At 52.2% G+C, this 25,439-nt stretch overlaps 1 protein-coding gene across 1 annotated transcript in view; it reads right to left on the bottom strand.

Annotated features, from left to right (window-relative positions):
- The window catches only part of nr2e3 (nuclear receptor subfamily 2, group E, member 3), a 9,533-nt gene extending 7,218 nt beyond the window's left edge, over positions 1-2,315 (bottom strand). Inside the window, exons 1-2 of the mRNA XM_052514645.1 lie at positions 1,660-2,315; positions 362-536 (exon numbers count right to left, since the gene is read on the bottom strand). Of these exons, the coding sequence (XP_052370605.1) occupies positions 362-536; positions 1,660-1,747 (263 nt within the window). The 5' untranslated portion in view covers positions 1,748-2,315. The remainder of the gene's footprint in view (positions 1-361; positions 537-1,659) is intronic.
- Between the last annotated feature and the right edge of the window lie 23,124 nt (positions 2,316-25,439).

The following is a 25,439-nucleotide window of genomic DNA, read 5'->3' as shown; positions in this document are numbered from 1 at the left end:
ACAGAGTGTCTCTCACTCCTCTCTCTCTCCTCTCTCTCTCCTCTCTCTCTCTCTCTCTCTCTCTCTCTCTCTCTCTCTCTCTCTCTCTCTCTCTCTCTCTCTCTCTCTCTCTCTCTCTCTCTCTCTCTCTCTCTCTCACAGGGAGTCTATCTATCAGTGGGTAGTTTGACTATACACCGGGACAGAGTGTCTCTCTCTCCTCTCTCTCTCTCTCTCTCTCTCTCTCTCTCTCTCTCTCTCTCTCTCTCTCTCTCTCTCTCTCTCTCTCTCTCTCTCTCTCTCCTCTCTCTCTCTCACACAGGGAGTCTATCTATCAGTGGGTAGTTTGACGATACACCAGAGTGTCTGTTGTCCAACTCACCTGTATATGAGTCTCCGTCGGACGCTGCGTTTGAAGAATCCGCTGCAGCCGTTGCAGGCGTAGATGCCGTAGTGTTTTCCACTGCTAGTGTCCCCACAGACCTTACAGAGCAGGGCTGGACTCAGGGCTTTACCCGGGGCTGGACTCAGGTCTTTACCCGGGGCTGGACTCTTTGCTGGGAGACAACAGAGAGAGAGAGAGAGAGAGGTGGGGGAGAGAGAGAGAGAGAGAGAGAGAGAGAGAGAGAGAGAGAGAGGTGGGGAGTTAGATACTCTGTTAGAGGAATGCTTGTTGGCTGCTGTATGCTGGGGGACAACAGAGAGAGAGAGAGAGAGAGAGAGAGAGAGAGAGAGAGAGAGAGAGAGAGAGAGAGAGAGAGAGAGAGAGAGAGAGAGAGAGAGAAGAGAGGTGGGGTAGTTAGAGGAATGCTTGTTGGCTGCTGTATGCTGGGGGACAACAGAGAGAGAGAGAGAGAGAGAGAGAGAGAGAGAGAGAGAGAGAGAGAGAGAGAGAGAGAGAGAAGAGAGGTGGGGTAGTTAGAGGAATGCTTGTTGACAGCTGTATGCTGGCTCGTGTTGCATTATCAAATTATTTAAAATTCAAATTAAACAGCATTACTTTTTTCTCTCCAATATAATTAATATATTTTTTCTGGTTATTATTCCCCCCCAAAAAAATATTTCCTACTTATTGAAAATTAGTATTTGTATCAATTAAATGAAATACATTTCAATAAATTCAATTAGAAATGTCAGATCTGATAGAAAGAGAACATTTGACGTGTGGAAATGTGGAGCCACAAACTAAGCGCTGTTATCAGTCACAACTCCATCAGGCTCACCATGCTGCCAGCAAGCTGGACAGCAACCTGCTGTTTCTAATGGGAGAGAGGGCTGTACTGAGGGCTGTACTGAGGTCCTGTACCTGTTCTGCTAGTAAAGAAGCAAACCGCACCACACCTGGTAAATGCTGATCCCAAGTGCTTCATTACGGAACACAATCCATAATATACAACGTGGTTTCTGAAGTCTGAACTTCACTGATTTAGTCGCAAGAATAAAGCAACTCTGGAGCAGCATTTACCCAGGGTCTCATTTCCTTTATTCTCCGAGCTTTTGGCCCGAGCACCAGGGTCTCATTTCCTTTATTCTCCGAGCTTTTGGCCCGAGCACCAGGGTCTCATTTCCTTTATTCTCCAAGCTTTTGGCCCGAGCACCAGGGTCTCATTTCCTTTATTCTCCGAGCTTTTGGCCCGAGCACCGGTTTTTAAGAAAGGTCCATATCAGCCAAACGTTTACCTCCTCTGCTGTCACAGTCGGTGCCACTGCTCCCTGAAGAGTCACTCGGAGACGAGGAAGGATGGATGTTAGACAGGTGTTCCTCCATCACGGTTTCTCAATATGTCCTAACGATGTCTTGTGGACCGGTCGCTTTCCCCTCCCACACCCCCCCACCTCTATTAGAGGGTTACTGTAAACAGCTTTTTAAAAGTTCTGATATAGTGTCCCAATGCAACGACTAGTCTAGCTGCAGTGTGACGGTTCTTCCTTCAGCAGGGAGGAGGTCACACCAACGGCCCCCCCTGACGTCTGGGACCTTGGCGATCAGCGATGATGCGGGAAAAGTTAGTCAAAGTGTCACTGCCAATCTACTGGAGAAGTGTGCTGATGGATGGGTAGCTGTAACTGGCTCCTCGTGTCCGCAGTCAGACTGGCAGACGGCTGGTCAGTTCCTCTTCAGTTCAGATCAACTCCCCTTTATGATCACTGGATGTCCCCTCCGATTGCCTCTCCTTCCTCTGTCCCTTGGTGTTGGGAGATACGATGATCTCTCAGTCTCTCTCTCAGGTCCTGGATAGTCTCTTGGTCTCTGTAACAGTGGTGTGGATCTGCTGAACAATGGAAGTTAGTTAACACTGTGGGGCCCCCTCTTGTCCGGGAGCTGTGTGTGTGTCTGTGGGTCCTGACTGGTGTCTGCTCCTCTAAAGGGGAGACGGTGGGGACCCGGTGGTGGGGGCAGGATTAGTCCACAGCGCTGTGTAAGCACATGCTGCTTATTACTCATCCTCTTAATCTTTACTGTTATGTTCATCCACTGGTCTGATCAATCAGTCACATTTCCAGAACAATGTGGAACAAGGTGGTCGGAGGGGAGGGGCGGGGGGAGGGGGGGGGTCTTTATCATGTTGGTAAGAAGAAATATTGATGGAAATATTAGACGAGAAGTATAGAGAAAGTCAGAGGGTCTCTCTCTTTCTCTCTCTCTCTCTCTCTCTCTCTCTCTCTCTCTTTCTCTCTCTCTCTCTCTCTTTCTCTCTCTCTCTTCTCTCTCTCTCTCTCTCTCTCTCTCTCTCTCTCTCTCTCTCTCTCTCTCTCTCTCTCTTTCTCTCTCTCTCTCTCTTTCTCTCTTTTTCTCTCTCGCTTTCTTTCTTTCTCTATCTCTCTCAGTTCAATTGAAAGGGCTTTATTGTCATGAGAAAAATATGTTTACATTGTCAAATCAAGTGAAATAGATAATAAACAAAAGTTAAAATAAACTATCAAAAATAAACAGTAAATATTACACTGTTCCGGAAGAATACAGACATTTCAAATGTCATATTATTTCTTCATACAGTGTTGGAAATATGTGCAAAAGGGGAAATAAATCAACATAAATATGGGTTGTATTTACAATGGTGTTTGTTCTTCACTGGTTGACCTTTTCTTGTGGTATTGTGGTATTTCACACAATAGATGGGACTTTATCAAAATTTGATTTGTTTTCAATTTTTTGTGGATCTGTGTAATCTGGGGGAAATATGTCTCTCTAATATGGTCATACATTGGGCAGGAGGTTAGGAAGTGCAGCTCAGTTTCCACCTCATTTTGTGGGCAGTGAGCACATAGCCTGTCTTCTCTTGAGAGCCATGTCTGCCTACGGCGGCCTTTCTCAATAGCAAGGCTATACTCACTGAGTCTGTACATAGTCAAAGCTTTCCTTAAGTTTGGGTCAGTCACAGTGGTCAGGTATTCTGCCGCTGTGTACTCTCTGTTTAGGGCCAAATAGCATTGTAGTTTGCTCAGTTTTTTTGTTAATTCTTTCCAATGTGTCAAGTAATTATCTTTTTGTTTTCTCATGATTTGGTTGGGTATAATTGTGCTGCTGTCCTGGGGCTCTGTGGGGTGTGTTTGTATTTGTGAACAGAGCCCCAGGACCTGCTTGCTTAGGGGACTCTTCTCCAGGTTCATCTCTCTGTAGGTGATGGCTTTGTTGTGGAAGGGTTGGGAATCGCTTCCTTTTAGGTGGTTGGAGAATTTAACGGCTCTTTTCTGGATTTTGATACTTAGCAGGTATCGGCCTAATTCTCTCTCTGGCTTTCTCTGTAACTCTCTCTCTGCCCCTCTCTCTCTGTCTCTCTGTCTCTCTCTCACTCTCTCTCTCGCTCTGTCTCTCACTCTCTCTGTCCATCTCTCTCTCAATTCAATTCAATTCAAGGGCTTTATTGGCATGGGAAACATGTGTTAACATTGCCAAAGCAAGTGAGGTAGATAATATATAAAGTGAATATATAAAGTGAAATAAACAATAAAAATGAACAGTAAACATTACACATACAGAAGTTTCAAAACAATAAAGACATTACAAATGTCATATTATATATATATACAGTGTTTTAACAATGCACAAATGGTTAAAGGACACAAGATAAAATAAATAAGCATAAATATGGGTTGTATTTACAATGGTGTTTGTTCTTCACTGGTTGACCTTTTCTCGTGGCAACAGGTCACAAATCTTGCTGCTGTGATGTCACACTGTGGAATTTCACCCAGGAGATATGGGAGTTTTTCAAAATTGGATTTGTTTTCGAATTCTTTGTGGATCTGTGTAATCTGAGGGAAATATGTCTCTCTAATATGGTCATACATTGGGCAGGAGGTTAGGATGTGCAGCTCAGTTTCTCTCTCTCTGTCCCCCTCTCTCTCTCTGTCCGTCTCTCTCTCTCTCTCTGTCCCCCTCTCTCTTTCTCTCTGTCTCTCTCACTCGTCTGTCTATGAGGGTATCCGTCAGTCAACAGCCCTCTACGATGTCTGAGCCTTTTTAAAGGGATGATTACATGGACTGGGGAAGCACATTATTATGTTTGCTGGACCCATCAATTTGTATTACCCTCCTCTCTCTCTCTATCCCCCAGCCTCTGTATGGAATCCAGCTCAATTTCCCCCTGTATATTTGATCTATGTGATTGCTCTCCATTCAGTGTTTGCCAGGGTATCCAGCTGACCCATTATATCCCATTAAGACTCTCTTTTGACAGACTGGAGAGATGGGAGATCGGCCTGGTCCAAAAGCGGTCTGAGGGGGGGGTCAATTGAATTTTAAATGGCTAAATTATGTTTTGGGTTGGACTAATGTTGTCTGTCTGTCAGTCAGTTAGTTGTGGGAGAGAGAAGGGGGCCGTATACATTATTCAGTGGTAACCATGGTGAGGATGGCCATATAGGATCATTACCCCATCTTTACAACATAACCATACCTGGTCTACTGTCCCAGTATCATAACCATACCTGGTCTACTGTCCCAGTATCATAACCATACCTGGTCTACTGTCCCAGTATCATAACCACACCTGGTCTACTGTCCCAGTATCATAACCACACCTGGTCTACTGTCCCAGTATCATAACCACACCTGGTCTACTGTCCCAGTATCATAACCACACCTGGTCTACTGTCCCAGTATCATAACCACACCTGGTCTACTGTCTCAGTATCATAACCATACCTGGTCTACTGTCCCAGTATCATAACCATACCTGGTCTACTGTCTCAGTATCATAACCATACCTGGTCTACTGTCCCAGTATCATAACCATACCTGGTCTACTGTCCCAGTATCATAACCACACCTGGTCTACTGTCCCAGTATCATAACCACACCTGGTCTACTGTCTCAGTATCATAACCATACCTGGTCTACTGTCCCAGTATCATAACCATACCTGGTCTACTGTCTCAGTATCATAACCATACCTGGTCTACTGTCCCAGTATCATAACCATACCTGGTATACTGTCCCAGTATCATAACCACACCTGGTCTACTGTCCCAGTATCATAACCATACCTGGTCTACTGTCCCAGTATCATAACCACACCTGGTCTACTGTCCCAGTATCATAACCATACCTGGTATAGGTATACTGTCCCAGTATCATAACCATACCTGGTCTACTGTCCCAGTATCATAACCACACCTGGTCTACTGTCCCAGTATCATAACCATACCTGGTCTACTGTCCCAGTATCATAACCATACCTGGTCTACTGTCCCAGTATCATAACCATACCTGGTCTACTGTCTCAGTATCATAACCATACCTGGTCTACTGTCCCAGTATCATAACCATACCTGGTCTACTGTCCCAGTATCATAACCATACCTGGTCTACTGTCCCAGTATCATAACCACACCTGGTCTACTGTCCCAGTATCATAACCATACCTGGTCTACTGTCCCAGTATCATAACCATACCTGGTCTACTGTCCCAGTATCATAACCACACCTGGTCTACTGTCCCAGTATCATAACCACACCTGGTCTACTGTCCCAGTATCATAACCATACCTGGTCTACTGTCCCAGTATCATAACCATACCTGGTCTACTGTCCCAGTATCATAACCACACCTGGTCTACTGTCCCAGTATCATAACCATACCTGGTATAGGTATACTGTCCCAGTATCATAACCATACCTGGTATAGGTATACTGTCCCAGTATCATAACCATACCTGGTCTACTGTCCCAGTATCATAACCATACCTGGTCTACTGTCCCAGTATCATAACCATACCTGGTCTACTGTCCCAGTATCATAACCATACCTGGTCTACTGTCCCAGTATCATAACCACACCTGGTCTACTGTCCCAGTATCATAACCATACCTGGTCTACTGTCCCAGTATCATAACCACACCTGGTCTACTGTCCCAGTATCATAACCATACCTGGTCTACTGTCCCAGTATCATAACCATACCTGGTCTACTGTCCCAGTATCATAACCATACCTGGTCTACTGTCCCAGTATAATAACCATACCTGGTTGTAATGAGTTTCCTCCTCTTCTTCCGAAGAGGAGAGGCGAAACGGATCAGAGGACCAATACGCGGCGTGGTAATTTTCCATGGTACTTTTTAATGCTATAAGGTACACATGAACAAACTAACAAAACAAGAAATGTGAAAACTCAAAAAACAGTCCTATCTGGTGCATACACAGAGACAGGAAACAATCACCCACAAACACACAGTGAAACCCATGCCACCTAAGTATGATTCTCAATCAGAGACAACTAATGACACCTGCCTCTGATTGAGAACCATACTAGGCCGAAACATAGAAATTCCCAAAACCTAGACAAACAAACATAGACTGCCCACCCAACTCACGCCCTGACCATACTAACTAAATACAAAAACACAGAAAATAAAGGTCAGAACGTGACACTGGTCTACTGTCCCAGTATCATAACCATACCTGGTCTACTGTCCCAGTATCATAACCATACCTGGTCTACTGTCCCAGTATCATAACCATACCTGGTCTACTGTCCCAGTATCATAACCATACCTGGTCTACTGTCCCAGTATCATAACCATACCTGGTCTACTGTCCCAGTATCATAACCATACCTGGTCTACTGTCTCAGTATCATAACCATACCTGGTCTACTGTCCCAGTATCATAACCATACCTGGTCTACTGTCCCAGTATCATAACCATACCTGGTCTACTGTCCCAGTATAATAACCATACCTGGTCTACTGTCCCAGTATAATAACCATACCTGGTCTACTGTCCCAGTATCATAACCATACCTGGTCTACTGTCCCAGTATAATAACCATACCTGGTCTACTGTCCCAGTATAATAACCACACCTGGGCTACTGTCCCAGTATCATAACCACACCTGGTCTACTGTCCCAGTATCATAACCATACCTGGTCTACTGTCCCAGTATCATAACCACACCTGGTCTACTGTCCCAGTATCATAACCATACCTGGTCTACTGTCCCAGTATCATAACCATACCTGGTCTACTGTCCCAGTATCATAACCACACCTGGTCTACTGTCCCAGTATCATAACCATACCTGGTCTACTGTCCCAGTATCATAACCATACCTGGTATAGGTCTACTGTCCCAGTATCATAACCATACCTGGTCTACTGTCCCAGTATCATAACCATACCTGGTCTACTGTCCCAGTATCATAACCATACCTGGTCTACTGTCCCAGTATCATAACCACACCTGGTCTACTGTCCCAGTATCATAACCATACCTGGTCTACTGTCCCAGTATCATAACCATACCTGGTCTACTGTCCCAGTATCATAACCATACCTGGTCTACTGTCCCAGTATCATAACCATACCTGGTCTACTGTCCCAGTATCATAACCATACCTGGTCTACTGTCCCAGTATCATAACCATACCTGGTCTACTGTCCCAGTATCATAACCATACCTGGTATAGGTATACTGTCCCAGTATCATAACCATACCTGGTCTACTGTCCCAGTATCATAACCATACCTGGTCTACTGTCCCAGTATCATAACCATACCTGGTCTACTGTCCCAGTATCATAACCACACCTGGTCTACTGTCCCAGTATCATAACCATACCTGGTCTACTGTCCCAGTATCATAACCATACCTGGTCTACTGTCCCAGTATCATAACCATACCTGGTCTACTGTCCCAGTATCATAACCATACCTGGTCTACTGTCCCAGTATCATAACCATACCTGGTCTACTGTCCCAGTATCATAACCATACCTGGTCTACTGTCCCAGTATCATAACCACACCTGGTCTACTGTCCCAGTATCATAACCATACCTGGTATACTGTCCCAGTATCATAACCATACCTGGTCTACTGTCCCAGTATAATAACCATACCTGGTCTACTGTCCCAGTATCATAACCTGAGTCAGTCTGAGTCCTGGCCCCGTTATCCAGTCAGACTGAGTCCTGGCCCCGTTATCCAGTCAGTCTGAGTCCTGGCCCCGTTATCCAGTCAGACTGAGTCCTGGCCCCGTTATCCAGTCAGACTGAGTCCTGTCCCCGTTATCCAGTCAGACTGAGTCCTGTCCCCGTTATCCAGTCAGAGTGAGTCCTGACCCCGTTATCCAGTCAGACTGAGTGCTGGCCCCGTTATCCAGTCAGACTGAGTCCTGGCCCGTTATCCAGTCAGACTGAGTCCTGGCCCCGTTATCCAGTCAGACTGAGTCCTGGCCCCGTTATCCAGTCAGACTGAGTCCTGGCCCCGTTATCCAGTCAGACTGAGTCCTGGCCCCGTTATCCAGTCAGACTGAGTCCTGGCCCCGTTATCCAGTCAGACTGAGTCCTGGCCCCGTTATCCAGTCAGACTGAGTCCTGTCCCCATTATCCAGTCAGACTGAGTCATGGCCCCGTTATCCAGACTGAGTCCTGGCCCGTTATCCAGTCAGACTGAGTCCTGTCCCCGTTATCCAGTCAGACTGAGTCCTGGCCCCATTATCCAGACTGAGTCCTGGCCCCGTTATCCAGTCAGACTGAGTCCTGGCCCGTTATCCAGTCAGACTGAGTCCTGGCCCCGTTATCCAGTCAGACTGAGTCCTGGCCCCGTTATCCAGTCAGAGTGAGTCCTGGCCCCGTTATCCAGTCAGACTGAGTCCTGTCCCGTTATCCAGTCAGACTGATTCCCCCGTTATCCAGACTGAGTCCTGGCCCCGTTATCCAGTCAGACTGAGTCCTGGCCCCGTTATCCAGTCAGACTGAGTCCTGGCCCCGTTATCCAGACTGAGTCCTGGCCCCGTTATCCAGTCAGACTGAGTCCTGGCCCCGTTATCCAGTCAGACTGAGTCCTGTCCCCGTTATCCAGTCAGAGTGAGTCCTGGCCCCGTTATCCAGTCAGAGTGAGTCCTGTCCCCGTTATCCAGTCAGACTGAGTCCTGTCCCCGTTATCCAGTCAGAGTGAGTCCTGTCCCCGTTATCCAGTCAGACTGAGTCCTGTCCCCGTTATCCAGTCAGACTGATTCCTGGCCCCGTTATCCAGACTGAGTCCTGGCCCCGTTATCCAGTCAGACTGAGTCCTGGCCCCGTTATCCAGTCAGACTGAGTCCTGGCCCCGTTATCCAGTCAGACTGAGTCCTGGCCCCGTTATCCAGTCAGACTGATTCCTGGCCCCGTTATCCAGACTGAGTCCTGGCCCCGTTATCCAGTCAGACTGAGTCCTGGCCCCGTTATCCAGTCAGACTGAGTCCTGGCCCCGTTATCCAGTCAGACTGAGTCCTGGCCCCGTTATCCAGACTGAGTCCTGGCCCCGTTATCCAGTCAGACTGAGTCCTGGCCCCGTTATCCAGTCAGACTGAGTCCTGGCCCCGTTATCCAGTCAGAGTGAGTCCTGTCCCCGTTATCCAGTCAGACTGAGTCCTGTCCCCGTTATCCAGTCAGAGTGAGTCCTGTCCCCGTTATCCAGTCAGACTGAGTCCTGTCCCCGTTATCCAGTCAGACTGATTCCTGGCCCCGTTATCCAGACTGAGTCCTGGCCCGTTATCCAGTCAGACTGAGTCCTGGCCCCGTTATCCAGTCAGACTGAGTCCTGGCCCCGTTATCCAGTCAGACTGAGTCCTGGCCCCCGTTATCCAGTCAGACTGAGTCCTGGCCCGTTATCCAGACTGAGTCCTGGCCCCGTTATCCAGTCAGACTGAGTCCTGGCCCGTTATCCAGTCAGACTGAGTCCTGGCCCCGTTATCCAGTCAGACTGAGTCCTGGCCCCGTTATCCAGTCAGACTGAGTCCTGGCCCCGTTATCCAGTCAGACTGAGTCCTGGCCCCGTTATCCAGTCAGAGTGAGTCCTGTCCCCGTTATCCAGTCAGACTGAGTCCTGGCCCCGTTATCCAGTCAGTCTGAGTCCTGTCCCCGTTATCCAGTCAGACTGAGTCCTGGCCCCGTTATCCAGTCAGACTGAGTCCTGGCCCCGTTATCCAGTCAGACTGAGTCCTGGCCCCGTTATCCAGTCAGACTGAGTCCTGGCCCCGTTATCCAGTCAGACTGAGTCCTGGCCCCGTTATCCAGTCAGACTGAGTCCTGGCCCCGTTATCCAGTCAGACTGAGTCCTGTCCCCGTTATCCAGTCAGACTGAGTCCTGGCCCCGTTATCCAGTCAGACTGAGTCCTGGCCCCGTTATCCAGTCAGACTGAGTCCTGGCCCCGTTATCCAGTCAGACTGAGTCATGGCCCCGTTATCCAGTCAGACTGAGTCCTGGCCCCGTTATCCAGTCAGACTGAGTCCTGGCCCCGTTATCCAGTCAGACTGAGTGCTGCCCCGTTATCCAGTCAGACTGAGTCCTGGCCCCGTTATCCAGTCAGACTGAGTCCTGGCCCCGTTATCCAGTCAGACTGAGTCCTGTCCCGTTATCCAGTCAGACTGAGTCCTGTCCCCGTTATCCAGTCAGACTGAGTCCTGGCCCCGTTATCCAGACTGAGTCCTGGCCCCGTTATCCAGTCAGACTGAGTCCTGGCCCCGTTATCCAGTCAGACTGAGTCCTGGCCCCGTTATCCAGTCAGACTGAGTCCTGGCCCCGTTATCCAGTCAGACTGAGTCCTGGCCCCGTTATCCAGTCAGACTGAGTCCTGTCCCCGTTATCCAGTCAGACTGAGTCCTGGCCCCGTTATCCAGACTGAGTCCTGGCCCCGTTATCCAGTCAGACTGAGTCCTGGCCCCGTTATCCAGTCAGACTGAGTCCTGGCCCCGTTATCCAGACTGAGTCCTGGCCCCGTTATCCAGTCAGACTGAGTCCTGGCCCCGTTATCCAGTCAGACTGAGTCCTGTCCCCGTTATCCAGTCAGAGTGAGTCCTGGCCCCGTTATCCAGTCAGAGTGAGTCCTGTCCCCGTTATCCAGTCAGACTGAGTCCTGTCCCCGTTATCCAGTCAGAGTGAGTCCTGTCCCCGTTATCCAGTCAGACTGAGTCCTGTCCCCGTTATCCAGTCAGACTGATTCCTGGCCCCGTTATCCAGACTGAGTCCTGGCCCGTTATCCAGTCAGACTGAGTCCTGGCCCCGTTATCCAGTCAGACTGAGTCCTGGCCCCGTTATCCAGTCAGACTGAGTCCTGGCCCCGTTATCCAGTCAGACTGAGTCCTGGCCCCGTTATCCAGTCAGACTGAGTCCTGGCCCCGTTATCCAGTCAGAGTGAGTCCTGGCCCCGTTATCCAGTCAGACTGAGTCCTGGCCCCGTTATCCAGTCAGACTGAGTCCTGGCCCCGTTATCCAGTCAGAGTGAGTCCTGGCCCCGTTATCCAGTCAGACTGAGTCCTGGCCCCGTTATCCAGTCAGACTGAGTCCTGGCCCCGTTATCCAGTCAGACTGAGTCCTGGCCCCGTTATCCAGTCAGACTGAGTCCTGGCCCCGTTATCCAGTCAGACTGAGTCCTGGCCCCGTTATCCAGTCAGACTGAGTCCTGGCCCCGTTATCCAGTCAGACTGAGTCCTGGCCCCGTTATCCAGTCAGACTGAGTCCTGGCCCCGTTATCCAGTCAGACTGAGTCCTGGCCCCGTTATCCAGTCAGACTGAGTCCCCCGTTATCCAGTCAGACTGAGTCCTGGCCCCGTTATCCAGTCAGACTGAGTCCCCCGTGGCCCCCGTTATCCAGTCAGACTGAGTCCTGGCCCCGTTATCCAGTCCTGAGTCCTGGCCCCGTTATCCAGTCAGACTGAGTCCTGTCCCCGTTATCCAGTCAGACTGAGTCCTGTCCCCGTTATCCAGTCAGACTGAGTCCTGGCCCCGTTATCCAGACTGAGTCCTGGCCCCGTTATCCAGTCAGACTGAGTCCTGGCCCCGTTATCCAGTCAGACTGAGTCCTGGCCCCGTTATCCAGTCAGACTGAGTCCTGGCCCCGTTATCCAGTCAGACTGAGTCCTGGCCCCATTATCCAGTCAGACTGAGTCCTGGCCCCGTTATCCAGACTGAGTCCTGGCCCCGTTATCCAGACTGAGTCCTGGCCCCGTTATCCAGACTGAGTCCTGGCCCCGTTATCCAGACTGAGTCCTGGCCCCGTTATCCAGACTGAGTCCTGGCCCCGTTATCCAGTCAGACTGAGTCCTGGCCCCGTTATCCAGTCAGACTGAGTCCTGTCCCCGTTATCCAGTCAGACTGAGTCCTGGCCCCGTTATCCAGTCAGAGTGAGTCCTGTCCCCGTTATCCAGTCAGACTGAGTCCCCGTTATCCAGGCTGAGTCCTGTCCCCGTTATCCAGTCAGACTGAGTCCTGTCCCCGTTATCAGTCAGACTGATTCCTGGCCCCGTTATCCAGACTGAGTCCTGGCCCGTTATCCAGTCAGACTGAGTCCTGGCCCCGTTATCCAGTCAGACTGAGTCCTGGCCCCGTTATCCAGTCAGACTGAGTCCTGTCCCCCCAGTCAGACTGATTCCTGGCCCCGTTATCCAGACTGAGTCCTGGCCCCGTTATCCAGTCAGACTGAGTCCTGGCCCCGTTATCCAGTCAGACTGAGTCCTGGCCCCGTTATCCAGACTGAGTCCTGGCCCCGTTATCCAGTCAGACTGAGTCCTGGCCCAGTTATCCAGTCAGACTGAGTCCTGTCCCCGTTATCCAGTCAGAGTGAGTCTGGCCCGTTATCCAGTCCCTGTCCCCGTTATCCAGTCAGACTGAGTCCTGTCCCCGTTATCCAGTCAGAGTGAGTCCTGTCCCCGTTATCCAGTCAGACTGAGTCCTGTCCCGTTATCCAGTCAGACTGATTCCTGGCCCCGTTATCCAGACTGAGTCCTGGCCCCGTTATCCAGTCAGACTGAGTCCTGGCCCCGTTATCCAGTCAGACTGAGTCCTGGCCCCGTTATCCAGTCAGACTGAGTCCTGGCCCGTTATCCAGTCAGACTGAGTCCTGGCCCCCATTATCCAGACTGAGTCCTGGCCCCGTTATCCAGTCAGACTGAGTCCTGGCCCCGTTATCCAGTCAGACTGAGTCCTGGCCCCGTTATCCAGTCAGACTGAGTCCTGGCTCCGTTATCCAGTCAGACTGAGTCCTGGCCCCGTTATCCAGTCAGACTGAGTCCTGGCCCCGTTATCCAGTCAGAGTGAGTCCTGTCCCCGTTATCCAGTCAGACTGAGTCCTGGCCCCGTTATCCAGTCAGACTGAGTCCTGTCCCGTTATCCAGTCAGACTGAGTCCTGGCCCCGTTATCCAGTCAGACTGAGCCCTGGCCCCATTATCCAGTCAGACTGAGTCCTGGCCCCGTTATCCAGTCAGACTGAGTCCTGGCCCCGTTATCCAGTCAGTCTGAGTCCTGGCCCCGTTATCCAGTCAGACTGAGCCTGGCCCCATTATCCAGTCAGACTGAGTCCTGGCCCTGTTATCCAGTCAGACTGAGTGCTGGCCCCGTTATCCAGTCAGACTGAGTCCTGGCCCCGTTATCCAGTCAGACTGAGTCCTGGCCCCGTTATCCAGTCAGACTGAGGCCTGTCCCTGTTATCCAGTCAGACTGAGTCCTGTCCCCGTTATCCAGTCAGACTGAGACCTGGCCCCGTTATCCAGTCAGAGTGAGTCCTGGCCCCGTTATCCAGTCAGACTGAGTCCTGGCCCCGTTATCCAGTCAGACTGAGTCCTGGCCCCGTTATCCAGTCAGACTGAGACCTGGCCCCGTTATCCAGTCAGACTGAGTCCTGGCCCCGTTATCCAGTCAGACTGAGTCCTGGCCCCGTTATCCAGTCAGACTGAGTCCTGGCCCCGTTATCCAGTCAGACTGAGTCCTGGCCCCGTTATCCAGTCAGACTGAGTCCTGGCCCCGTTATCCAGTCAGACTGAGACCTGGCCCCGTTATCCAGTCAGACTGAGTCCTGGCCCGTTATCCAGTCAGACTGAGTCCTGGCCCCGTTATCCAGTCAGACTGAGGCCTGGCCCCGTTATCCAGTCAGACTGAGGCCTGGCCCCGTTATCCAGTCAGACTGAAACCTGGCCCCGTTATCCAGACTGAGTCCTGGCCCCGTTATCCAGTCAGACTGAGGCCTGGCCCCGTTATCCATTCAGACTGAGACCTGGCCCCGTTATCCAGTCAGACTGATTCCTGGGCCCGTTATCCAGTCAGACTGAGTCCTGTCCCCATTATCCAGTCAGACTGAGTCCTGGCCCCGTTATCCAGACTGAGTCCTGGCCCCGTTATCCAGACTGAGTCCTGGCCCCGTTATCCAGTCAGACTGAGTCCTGGCCCCGTTATCCAGTCAGACTGAGTCCTGGCCCCGTTATCCAGTCAGACTGAGTCCTGGCCCCGTTATCCAGTCAGACTGAGTCCTGGCCCCGTTATCCAGTCAGACTGAGTCCTGGCCCCATTATCCAGTCAGACTGAGTCCTGGCCCTGTTATCCAGTCAGACTGAGTCCTGGCCCGTTATCCAGTCAGACTGAGTCCTGGCCCCGTTATCCAGTCAGACTGAGTCCTGGCCCCGTTATCCAGTCAGACTGAGTCCTGGCCCCGTAATCCAGTCAGACTGAGTCCTGTCCCCGTTATCCAGTCAGACTGAGTCCTGGCCCCGTTATCCAGTCAGACTGAGGCCTGTCCCTGTTATCCAGTCAGACTGAGTCCTGTCCCCGTTATCCAGTCAGACTGAGTCCTGGCCCCGTTAGTCCTGAGGCCTGGCCCCGTTATCCAGTCAGACTGAGGCCTGGCCCCGTTATCCAGTCAGACTGAGTCCTGGCCCCGTTATCCAGTCAGACTGAGTCCTGGCCCCATTATCCAGTCAGACTGAGTCCTGACCCCGTTATCCAGTCAGACTGAGTCCTGGCCCTGTTATCCAGTCAGTCTGAGTTCTGGCCCGTTATCCAGTCAGACTGAGTCCTGGCCCCGTTATCCAGTCAGACTGAGTCCTGTCCCCGTTATCCAGTCAGACTGATTCCTGGCCCGTTATCAGACTGAGTCCTGGCCCGTTATCCAGTCAGACTGAGTCCTGGCCCCGTTATCCAGTCAGACTGAGTGCTGGCCCCGTTATCCAGTCAGACTGAGTCCTGGCCCCGTTATCCAGTCAGACTGAGTCCTGGCCCCGTTATCCAGTCAGTCTGAGGCCTGGCCCCGTTATCCAGTCAGATTGAGTCCTGGCCCCGTTATCTGAGTCCTGGCCCCGTTATCCAGTCAGACTGAGGCCTGGCCCCGTTATCCAGTCAGACTGAGTCCTGGCCCCGTTATCCAGTCAGTCTGAGTCCTGGCCCCGTTATCCAGTCAGACTGAGTCCTGTCCCCGTTATCCAGTCAGACTGAGTCCTGGCCCCGTTATCCAGTCAGAGTGAGTCCTGGCCCCGTTATCCAGTCAGACTGAGTCCTGGCCCCGTTATCCAGTCAGACTGAGTCCTGTCCCCGTTATCCAGTCAGACTGATTCCTGGCTCCAGTCAGAGACTGAGTCCTGGCCCCGTTATCCAGTCAGACTGAGTCCTGGCCCCGTTATCCAGTCAGACTGAGTCCTGGCCCGTTATCCAGTCAGAAGACTGAGTCCTGGCCCCGTTATCCAGTCAGTCTGAGTCCTGGCCCCGTTATCCAGTCAGACTGAGTCCTGGCCCCGTTATCCAGTCAGACTGAGTCCTGGCCCCGTTATCCAGTCAGTGGAGTCCTGGCCCCGTTATCCAGTCAGACTGAGTCCTGGCCCCCGTTATCCAGTCAGAGTATCCAGTCAGACTGAGTCCTGGTCCCCCAGTTATCCAGTCAGACTGAGTCCTGGCCCCGTTATCCAGTCAGACTGAGTCCTGGCCCCGTTATCCAGTCAGACTGAGGCCTGGTATCCCGTTATCAGTCAGACTGAGTCCTGGCAGACTGAGTCCTGTCCCCATCCAGTCAGACTGAGTCCTGGTGAGTCCTGACCCGTTATCCAGTCAGACTGAGTCCTGGCCTTATCCAGTCAGACTGAGTCCTGGCCCCGTTATCCAGTCAGACTGAGTCCTGGCCCCGTTATCCAGTCAGACTGAGTCCTGGCCCTCCCAGTCAGACTGAGTCCTGTCCCGTTATCCAGTCAGACTGAGTCCTGGCCCAGTCAACTGAGTCCTGGCCCCGTTATCCAGTCAGACTGAGTCCTGTCCCGTTATCCAGTCAAGATGAGTCCTGGCCCCGTTATCCAGTCAGACTGAGTCCTGTCCCCGTTATCCAGTCAGACTGAGTTGTTGCTGACTGAGTCCTGTTATCCAGTCAGACTGAGTCCTGGCCCAGTTATCCAGTCAGACTTTCCTGGCCCCGTTATCCAGTCAGACTGAGTCCTGGCCCCGTTATCCAGTCAGAGTGAGTCCTGGCCCGTTATCCAGTCAGACAGTCCTGTCCCCGTTATCCAGTCAGACCAGGCCCAGACTGAGTCCTGGCCCCGTTATCCAGTCAGACTGAGTCCTGGCCCAGTTATCCAGTCACTGAGTCCTGGCCCCGTTATCCAGACTGAGTCCTGGCCCCGTTATCCAGTCAGACTGAGTCCTGGCCCCGTTATCCAGTCAGACTGAGTCCTGTCCCCGTTATCCAGTCAGATGAGTCCTGGCCCCGTTATCCAGTCAGATTCCTGTCCCCGTTATCCAGTCAGACTGAGTCCCCGTTCAGAGTGAGTCCCCAGTCAGACTGAGTCCTGTCCCACTATCCAGTCAGACTGATTCCTGGCCCCGTTATCCAGACTGAGTCCTGGCCCCGTTATCAGTCAGACTGAGTCCTGGCCCCGTTATCCAGTCAGACTGAGTCCTGGCCCCAGTTATCAGTCAGACTGAGTCCTGTCCCCGTTATCCAGTCAGTGATTCCTGGCCCAATCCAGACTGAGTCCTGAGTCCTGGCCCCGTTATCCAGTCAGACTGAGTCCTGGCCCGTTCCAGTCAGACTGAGTCCTGGCCCCGTTATCAGTCAGATGAGTCCTGTCCCCGTTATCAGTCAAATCCAGAGTCCTGTCCCCGTTATCCAGTCAGACTGAGTCCTGTCCCGTTATCAGTCAGAGTCCTGTCCCCGTTATCCAGTCAGACTCCTGTCCCCCCGTTATCCAGTCATACTGATTCTGGCCCCGTTATCCAGACTGAGTCTACTGGCCCGTTATCCAGTCAGACTGAGTCCTGGCCCCGTTATCCAGTCAGACTGAGTCCTGGCCCAATCCAGTCAGACTGAGTCCTGACTGAGTCCTGGCCCCGTTATCCAGACTCCTGGCCCCGTTATCCAGTCAGACTGGTCCTGGCCCCGTTATCCAGTCAGACTGAGTCCTGGCCCGTTATCCAGTCCTGAGTCCTGGCCCGTTATCCAGTCAGACTGAGTCCTGGCCCCGTTATCCAGTCAGACTGAGTCCTGGCCCCGTTATCCAGTCAGACTGAGTCCTGTCCCCGTTATCCAGTCAGACTGAGTCCTGGCCCGTTATCCAGTCAGACTGAGTCCTGTCCCGTTATCCAGTCAGACTGAGCGGATCCAGTCAGACTGGTGCTGGCCCCGTTATCCAGTCAGACTGAGTCCTGGCCCCGTTATCCAGTCAGACTGAGTCCTGGCCCCGTTATCCAGTCAGACTGAGTCCTGGCCCCGTTATCCAGTCAGACTGAGTCCTGGCCCCGTTATCCAGTCAGACTGAGTCCTGTCCCCGTTATCCAGTCAGACTGAGTCCTGGCCCCGTTATCCAGTCAGACTGAGTCCTGGCCCCGTTATCCAGTCAGACTGAGTCCTGTTATTGCCCGTTATCAGACTGAGTCCTGTCAGTCAGACTGAGTCCTGGCCCCTGTTATCCAGTCAGTGAGTGCTGCCCGTTATCAGTCAGTCACCGTTATCAGTCAGACTGAGTCCTGTCAGACTGAGTCCTGTCCCCGTTATCCAGTCAGACTGAGTCCTGTCCCCGTTATCCAGACTGAGTCCTGGCCCCGTTATCCAGACTGAGTCCTGGCCCCGTTATCCAGACTGAGTCCTGGCCCCGTTATCCAGACTGAGTCCTGGCCCCGTTATCCAGACTGAGTCCTGGCCCCGTTATCCAGACTGAGTCCTGGCCCCGTTATCCAGACTGAGTCCTGGCCCCGTTATCCAGACTGAGTCCTGGCCCCGTTATCCAGACTGAGTCCTGGCCCCGTTATCCAGACTGAGTCCTGGCCCCGTTATCCAGACTGAGTCCTGGCCCCGTTATCCAGACTGAGTACTGGCCCCGTTATTCAGTCAGACTGAGTCCTGGCCCCGTTATCAGTCAGACTGAGTCCTGTCCCCGTTATCCAGTCAGAGTGAGTCCTGGCCCCGTTATCCAGTCAAGTGAGTCCTGTCCCGTTATCCAGTCAGACTGAGTCCTGTCCCCGTTATCCAGTCAGAGTGAGTCCTGTCCCCGTTATCCAGTCAGACTGAGTCCTGTCCCCGTTATCCAGTCAGACTGATTCCTGGCCCGTTATCCAGACTGAGTCCTGGCCCCGTTATCCAGTCAGACTGAGTCCTGGCCCCACCAGTCAGACTGAGTCCTGGCCCCGTTATCCAGTCAGACTGAGTCCTGGCCCCGTTATCCAGTCAGACTGAGTCCTGGCCCCGTTATCCAGTCAGACTGAGTCCTGGCCCCGTTATCCAGTCAGAGTGAGTCCTGTCCCGTTATCAGTCAGACTGAGTCCTGGCCCCGTTATCCAGTCAGACTGAGTCCTGTCCCGTTATCCAGTCAGAGTGAGTCCTGACCCCGTTATCCAGTCAGACTGAGTGGGCCCCGTTATCCAGTCAGACTGAGTCCTGGCCCCGTTATCCAGTCAGACTGAGTCCTGGCCCCGTTATCCAGTCAGACTGAGTCCTGGCCCCCGTTATCCAGTCAGACTGAGTCCTGGCCCCGTTATCCAGTCAGACTGAGTCCTGTCCCCGTTATCCAGTCAGACTGAGTCCTGGCCCCGTTATCCAGTCAGACTGAGTCCTGGCCCCGTTATCCAGTCAGACTGAGTCCTGTCCCCGTTATCCAGTCTGAGTCATGGCCCCGTTATCCAGTCAGACTGAGTCCTGGCCCCGTTATCCAGTCAGACTGAGTCCTGGCCCCGTTATCCAGTCAGACTGGTGCCCCCCGTTATCCAGTCAGACTGAGTCCTGGCCCCGTTATCCAGTCAGACTGAGTCCTGGCCCCGTTATCCAGTCAGACTGAGTCCTGGCCCCGTTATCCAGTCAGACTGAGGCCTGTCCCCGTTATCCAGTCAGACTGAGTCCTGGCCCCGTTATCCAGACTGAGTCCTGGCCCCGTTATCCAGTCAGACTGAGTCCTGGCCCCGTTATCCAGTCAGACTGAGTCCTGGCCCCGTTATCCAGTCAGACTGAGTCCTGGCCCCGTTATCCAGTCAGACTGAGTCCTGGCCCCGTTATCCAGTCAGACTGAGTCCTGGCCCCGTTATCCAGTCAGACTGAGTCCTGGCCCCGTTATCCAGACTGAGTCCTGGCCCCGTTATCCAGTCAGACTGAGTCCTGGCCCCGTTATCCAGTCAGACTGAGTCCTGGCCTCGTTATCCAGACTGAGTCCTGGCCCCGTTATCCAGTCAGACTGAGTCCTGGCCCCGTTATCCAGTCAGACTGAGTCCTGTCCCGTTATCCAGTCAGAGTGAGTCCTGGCCCCGTTATCCAGTCAGAGTGAGTCCTGTCCCGTTATCCAGTCAGACTGAGTCCTGTCCCCGTTATCCAGGCAGAGTGAGTCTGTCCCCGTTAGTCAGACTGAGTCCTGTCCCCGTTATCCAGTCAGACTGATTCCTGTTATCCAGACTGAGTCCTGGCCCGTTATCCAGTCAGACTGAGTCCTGGCCCCGTTATCCAGACTGAGTCCTGGCCCCGTTATCCAGTCAGACTGAGTCCTGGCCCCGTTATCCAGTCAGACTGAGTCCTGGCCCCGTTATCCAGACTGAGTCCTGGCCCCGTTATCCAGTCAGACTGAGTCCTGGCCCCGTTATCCAGTCAGACTGAGTCCTGGCCCCGTTATCCAGACTGAGTCCTGGCCCCGTTATCCAGTCAGACTGAGTCCTGGCCCCGTTATCCAGACTGAGTCCTGTCCCCGTTATCCAGTCAGAGTGAGTCCTGGCCCCGTTATCCAGTCAGAGTGAGTCCTGTCCCGTTATCCAGTCAGACTGAGTCCTGTCCCCGTTATCCAGTCAGAGTGAGTCCTGTCCCCGTTATCCAGTCAGACTGAGTCCTGTCCCCGTTATCCAGTCAGACTGATTCCTGGCCCCGATCCAGACTGAGTCCTGGCCCCGTTATCCAGTCAGACTGAGTCCTGGCCCCGTTATCCAGTCAGACTGAGTCCTGGCCCCGTTATCCAGTCAGACTGAGTCCTGGCCCCGTTATCCAGTCAGACTGAGTCCTGGCCCCGTTATCCAGACTGAGTCCTGGCCCCGTTATCCAGTCAGACTGAGTCCTGGCCCCGTTATCCAGTCAGACTGAGTCCTGGCCCCGTTATCCAGTCAGACTGAGTCCTGGCCCCGTTATCCAGTCAGACTGAGTCCTGGCCCCGTTATCCAGTCAGACTGAGTCCTGGCCCCGTTATCCAGTCAGAGTGAGTCCTGTCCCGTTATCCAGTCAGACTGAGTCCTGGCCCCGTTATCCAGTCAGACTGAGTCCTGTCCCCGTTATCCAGTCAGACTGAGTCCTGGCCCCGTTATCCAGTCAGACTGAGTCCTGGCCCCATTATCCAGTCAGACTGAGTCCTGGCCCCGTTATCCAGTCAGACTGAGTCCTGGCCCCGTTATCCAGTCAGACTGAGTCCTGGCCCCGTTATCCAGTCAGACTGAGCCCTGGCCCCATTATCCAGTCAGACTGAGTCCTGGCCCTGTTATCCAGTCAGACTGAGTGCTGGCCCCGTTATCCAGTCAGACTGAGTCCTGGCCCCGTTATCCAGTCAGACTGAGTCCTGGCCCCGTTATCCAGTCAGACTGAGGCCTGTCCCTGTTATCCAGTCAGACTGAGTCCTGTCCCCGTTATCCAGTCAGACTGAGACCTGGCCCCGTTATCCAGTCAGAGTGAGTCCTGGCCCCGTTATCCAGTCAGACTGAGTCCTGTCCCGTTATCCAGTCAGACTGAGTCCTGGCCCCGTTATCCAGTCAGACTGAGACCTGGCCCCGTTATCCAGTCAGACTGAGTCCTGGCCCCGTTATCCAGTCAGACTGAGTCCTGGCCCCGTTATCCAGTCAGACTGAGTCCTGGCCCCGTTATCCAGTCAGACTGAGTCCTGGCCCCGTTATCCAGTCAGACTGAGTCCTGGCCCCGTTATCCAGTCAGACTGAGACCTGGCCCCGTTATCCAGTCAGACTGAGTCCTGGCCCCGTTATCCAGTCAGACTGAGTCCTGGCCCCGTTATCCAGTCAGACTGAGTCCTGGCCCCGTTATCCAGTCAGACTGAGGCCTGGCCCCGTTATCCAGTCAGACTGAAACCTGGCCCCGTTATCCAGACTGAGTCCTGGCCCCGTTATCCAGTCAGACTGAGGCCTGGCCCCGTTATCCATTCAGACTGAGACCTGGCCCCGTTATCAAGTCAGACTGATTCCTGGGCCCGTTATCCAGTCAGACTGAGTCCTGTCCCCATTATCCAGTCAGACTGAGTCCTGGCCCCGTTATCCAGACTGAGTCCTGGCCCCGTTATCCAGACTGAGTCCTGGCCCCGTTATCCAGACTGAGTCCTGGCCCGTTATCCAGTCAGACTGAGTCCTGGCCCTGTTATCCAGTCAGACTGAGTCCTGGCCCCGTTATCCAGTCAGACTGAGTCCTGGCCCCGTTATCCAGTCAGACTGAGCCCTGGCCCCATTATCCAGTCAGACTGAGTCCTGGCCCCATTATCCATTCAGACTGAGTCCTGGCCCCATTATCCAGTCAGACTGAGTCCTGGCCCCATTATCCAGTCAGACTGAGTCCTGGCCCCGTTATCCAGTCAGACTGAGTCCTGGCCCCGTAATCCAGTCAGACTGAGTCCTGTCCCCGTTATCCAGTCAGACTGAGTCCTGGCCCCGTTATCCAGTCAGACTGAGGCCTGTCCCTGTTATCCAGTCAGACTGAGTCCTGTCCCCGTTATCCAGTCAGACTGAGTCCTGGCCCCGTTATCCAGTCAGACTGAGGCCTGGCCCCGTTATCCAGTCAGACTGAGGCCTGGCCCCGTTATCCAGTCAGACTGAGTCCTGGCCCCGTTATCCAGTCAGACTGAGTCCTGGCCCCATTATCCAGTCAGACTGAGTCCTGACCCCGTTATCCAGTCAGACTGAGTCCTGGCCCTGTTATCCAGTCAGTCTGAGTTCTGGCCCCGTTATCCAGTCAGACTGAGTCCTGGCCCCGTTATCCAGTCAGACTGAGTCCTGTCCCCGTTATCCAGTCAGACTGATTCCTGGCCCCGTTATCCAGACTGAGTCCTGGCCCCGTTATCCAGTCAGACTGAGTCCTGGCCCCGTTATCCAGTCAGACTGAGTCCTGGCCCCGTTATCCAGTCAGACTGAGTCCTGGCCCCGTTATCCAGTCAGACTGAGTCCTGGCCCCGTTATCCAGTCAGTCTGAGGCCTGGCCCCGTTATCCAGTCAGACTGAGTCCTGGCCCCGTTATCCAGTCAGTCTGAGTCCTGGCCCCGTTATCCAGTCAGACTGAGTCCTGGCCCCGTTATCCAGTCAGACTGAGTCCTGGCCCCGTTATCCAGTCAGTCTGAGTCCTGGCCCCGTTATCCAGTCAGACTGAGTCCTGGCCCCGTTATCCAGTCAGACTGAGTCCTGGCCCCGTTATCCAGTCAGAGTGAGTCCTGGCCCCGTTATCCAGTCAGACTGAGTCCTGGCCCCGTTATCCAGTCAGACTGAGTCCTGGCCCCGTTATCCAGTCAGACTGAGTCCTGGCCCCGTTATCCAGACTGAGTCCTGGCCCCGTTATCCAGTCAGACTGAGTCCTGGCCCCGTTATCCAGTCAGACTGAGTCCTGGCCCCGTTATCCAGTCAGACTGAGTCCTGGCCCCGTTATCCAGTCAGACTGAGTCCTGGCCCCGTTATCCAGTCAGACTGAGGCCTGGCCCCGTTATCCAGTCAGACTGAGTCCTGGCCCCGTTATCCAGTCAGTCTGAGTCCTGGCCCCGTTATCCAGTCAGACTGAGTCCTGGCCCCGTTATCCAGTCAGAGTGAGTCCTGGCCCCGTTATCCAGTCAGACTGAGTCCTGGCCCCGTTATCCAGTCAGACTGAGTCCTGGCCCCGTTATCCAGTCAGAGTGAGTCCTGGCCCCGTTATCCAGTCAGAGTGAGTCCTGGTCCCGTTATCCAGTCAGTGAGTCCTGGCCCCCATCACAACTTTCTGGTGATTTCATCCGTTGTTGTTATACAGTTGACTGGTCTCAGTGAATCATGTTAATCTGGACATGACGCTCACTACAATATGGCCACGCTTGCATTTTCTCTATTTTCTGCTTCTTGGCACATAAATGACATCAGTCAAGACATCTGTCTTCTACAAGGATTTTGTTTGTTTGTTGCTTTGTTGTTCTGTTTTTGTTGCTGATTAGTTCTTGCTGATTATTCACTTTGTTGATAGAAACAACAATATTTACTGTATGATTCAGACAAACACACAACAAAAAAATGTGTAAGAACACTTTTAATTTTTTGTGAATGTTTCACTTCAGTCGTCCAAGTATCTGATCAGTGATTTGATTCAGAGTTGCTCCTCTTCTGATCCCACAGAGCAGCAAGGAGACTTGATACAATTTTTGAACATAAATGCAACGGTTCATTGGATCAGTCTAAAACTTTGTACATACACTGCCTCCATCTAGTGGCCAAAATCGAAATTGCGCCTAACCTGGAATAATACATTGTGTCCTTTCTCCTGCATTTCAAAGATGATGAAAAAAATAGAATGTGTTTTCTTTGTATGGTCTTTTACCACATCTAATGTGTTATAATCTCCTACATTAATTGCATATTTCTATAAACTTCAAAGTGTTTCCTTTCAAATGGTATCAAGAATATGCATATCCTTCAGTTAGATTTGGGTATGTCATTTTAGGCAAAAAAAATGTAAAAAGGGTCCGATCCTTAAGAGGTTTTAAGGTCTTTCCTTTCCTTTCCAAATGGGCCTAATTGGTTTATTGATACATTTTCAAGTTCATAACCGTGCACTCTCCTCAAACAATAGCATGGTATTATTTCACTGTAATAACTACTGTAAATTGGACAGTGCAGTTCGATTAACAAGAATTTAAGCTTTTTGCCCGTATCAGATATATCTCTGTCCTAGGAAATGTTATTGTTACTTACAACCTCATGCTAATCACATTAGCACACGATAGCTCAACCGGCCCGCGGGGGACACACCAATCCTGTAGGGGGTTTTAAGCTGCAGCCCAGAACAGACCGGCACATCTTGATCTTCATTGTAATCAGAGGGCTGATATAAATACTATGCTGCCAGTCTCTCTTGGTTAAGAGTTGAGGAGAGACTGACTGCATCACTTCTTCTTTTTATATGAAACATTAATGTGTTGAAAATCCCAAATTGTTTGCATAGTCAACTTACACACAGCTCTGACACACACACTTACCCCACCAGACATGCCACCAGGGGTCTTTTCACAGTCCCCAGGTCCAGAACAAATTCAAGAAAGCGTACAGTGGAAATATAGAGCCATTATTGCATGGAACTCCGTTTCATCTCATATTGCTCAAATGAACATGTCACGATGTGCTCAACTGGCTGAAGGGAAGTCAGGTGCAGGAGAGCAGAGATGGGTGATAACAGGCGCACTTTATTCATGCCCAAGGAAAACCACAATAACGCCCAAAGTACACAAACGGTACAATAAACAAAACACCACGGGTCAAACACATACCGGCGCCAACCAGCCTGGAGCGAACCGCACGTAACGAACAAACAATTCCACACACAGACATAAGGGGAACAGAGGGTAATATACATTTAGTCGGATGAGGGAATGTGAAGCAGGTGTGCGGAAAACCAAGACAAAACAAATGGAAAATGAAAGGTGGAGCGGCGATGGGCTAGGAGACCGGTGACATCGACCACCGAACGCCGCCCGAACAAGGAGAGGGACCGACTTCGGCGGAAGTCGTGACAGAACAGCACACCTGTTGTTGTTTTAAACAGATAAAG

Source organism: Oncorhynchus keta, unplaced genomic scaffold, assembly GCF_023373465.1.
Source record: "Oncorhynchus keta strain PuntledgeMale-10-30-2019 unplaced genomic scaffold, Oket_V2 Un_scaffold_18795_pilon_pilon, whole genome shotgun sequence".
Classification (NCBI taxonomy): domain Eukaryota; kingdom Metazoa; phylum Chordata; class Actinopteri; order Salmoniformes; family Salmonidae; genus Oncorhynchus; species Oncorhynchus keta.
Note: the sequence above shows the minus strand (reverse complement) of the source record. Positions and strands in the feature narration are given on the sequence as shown.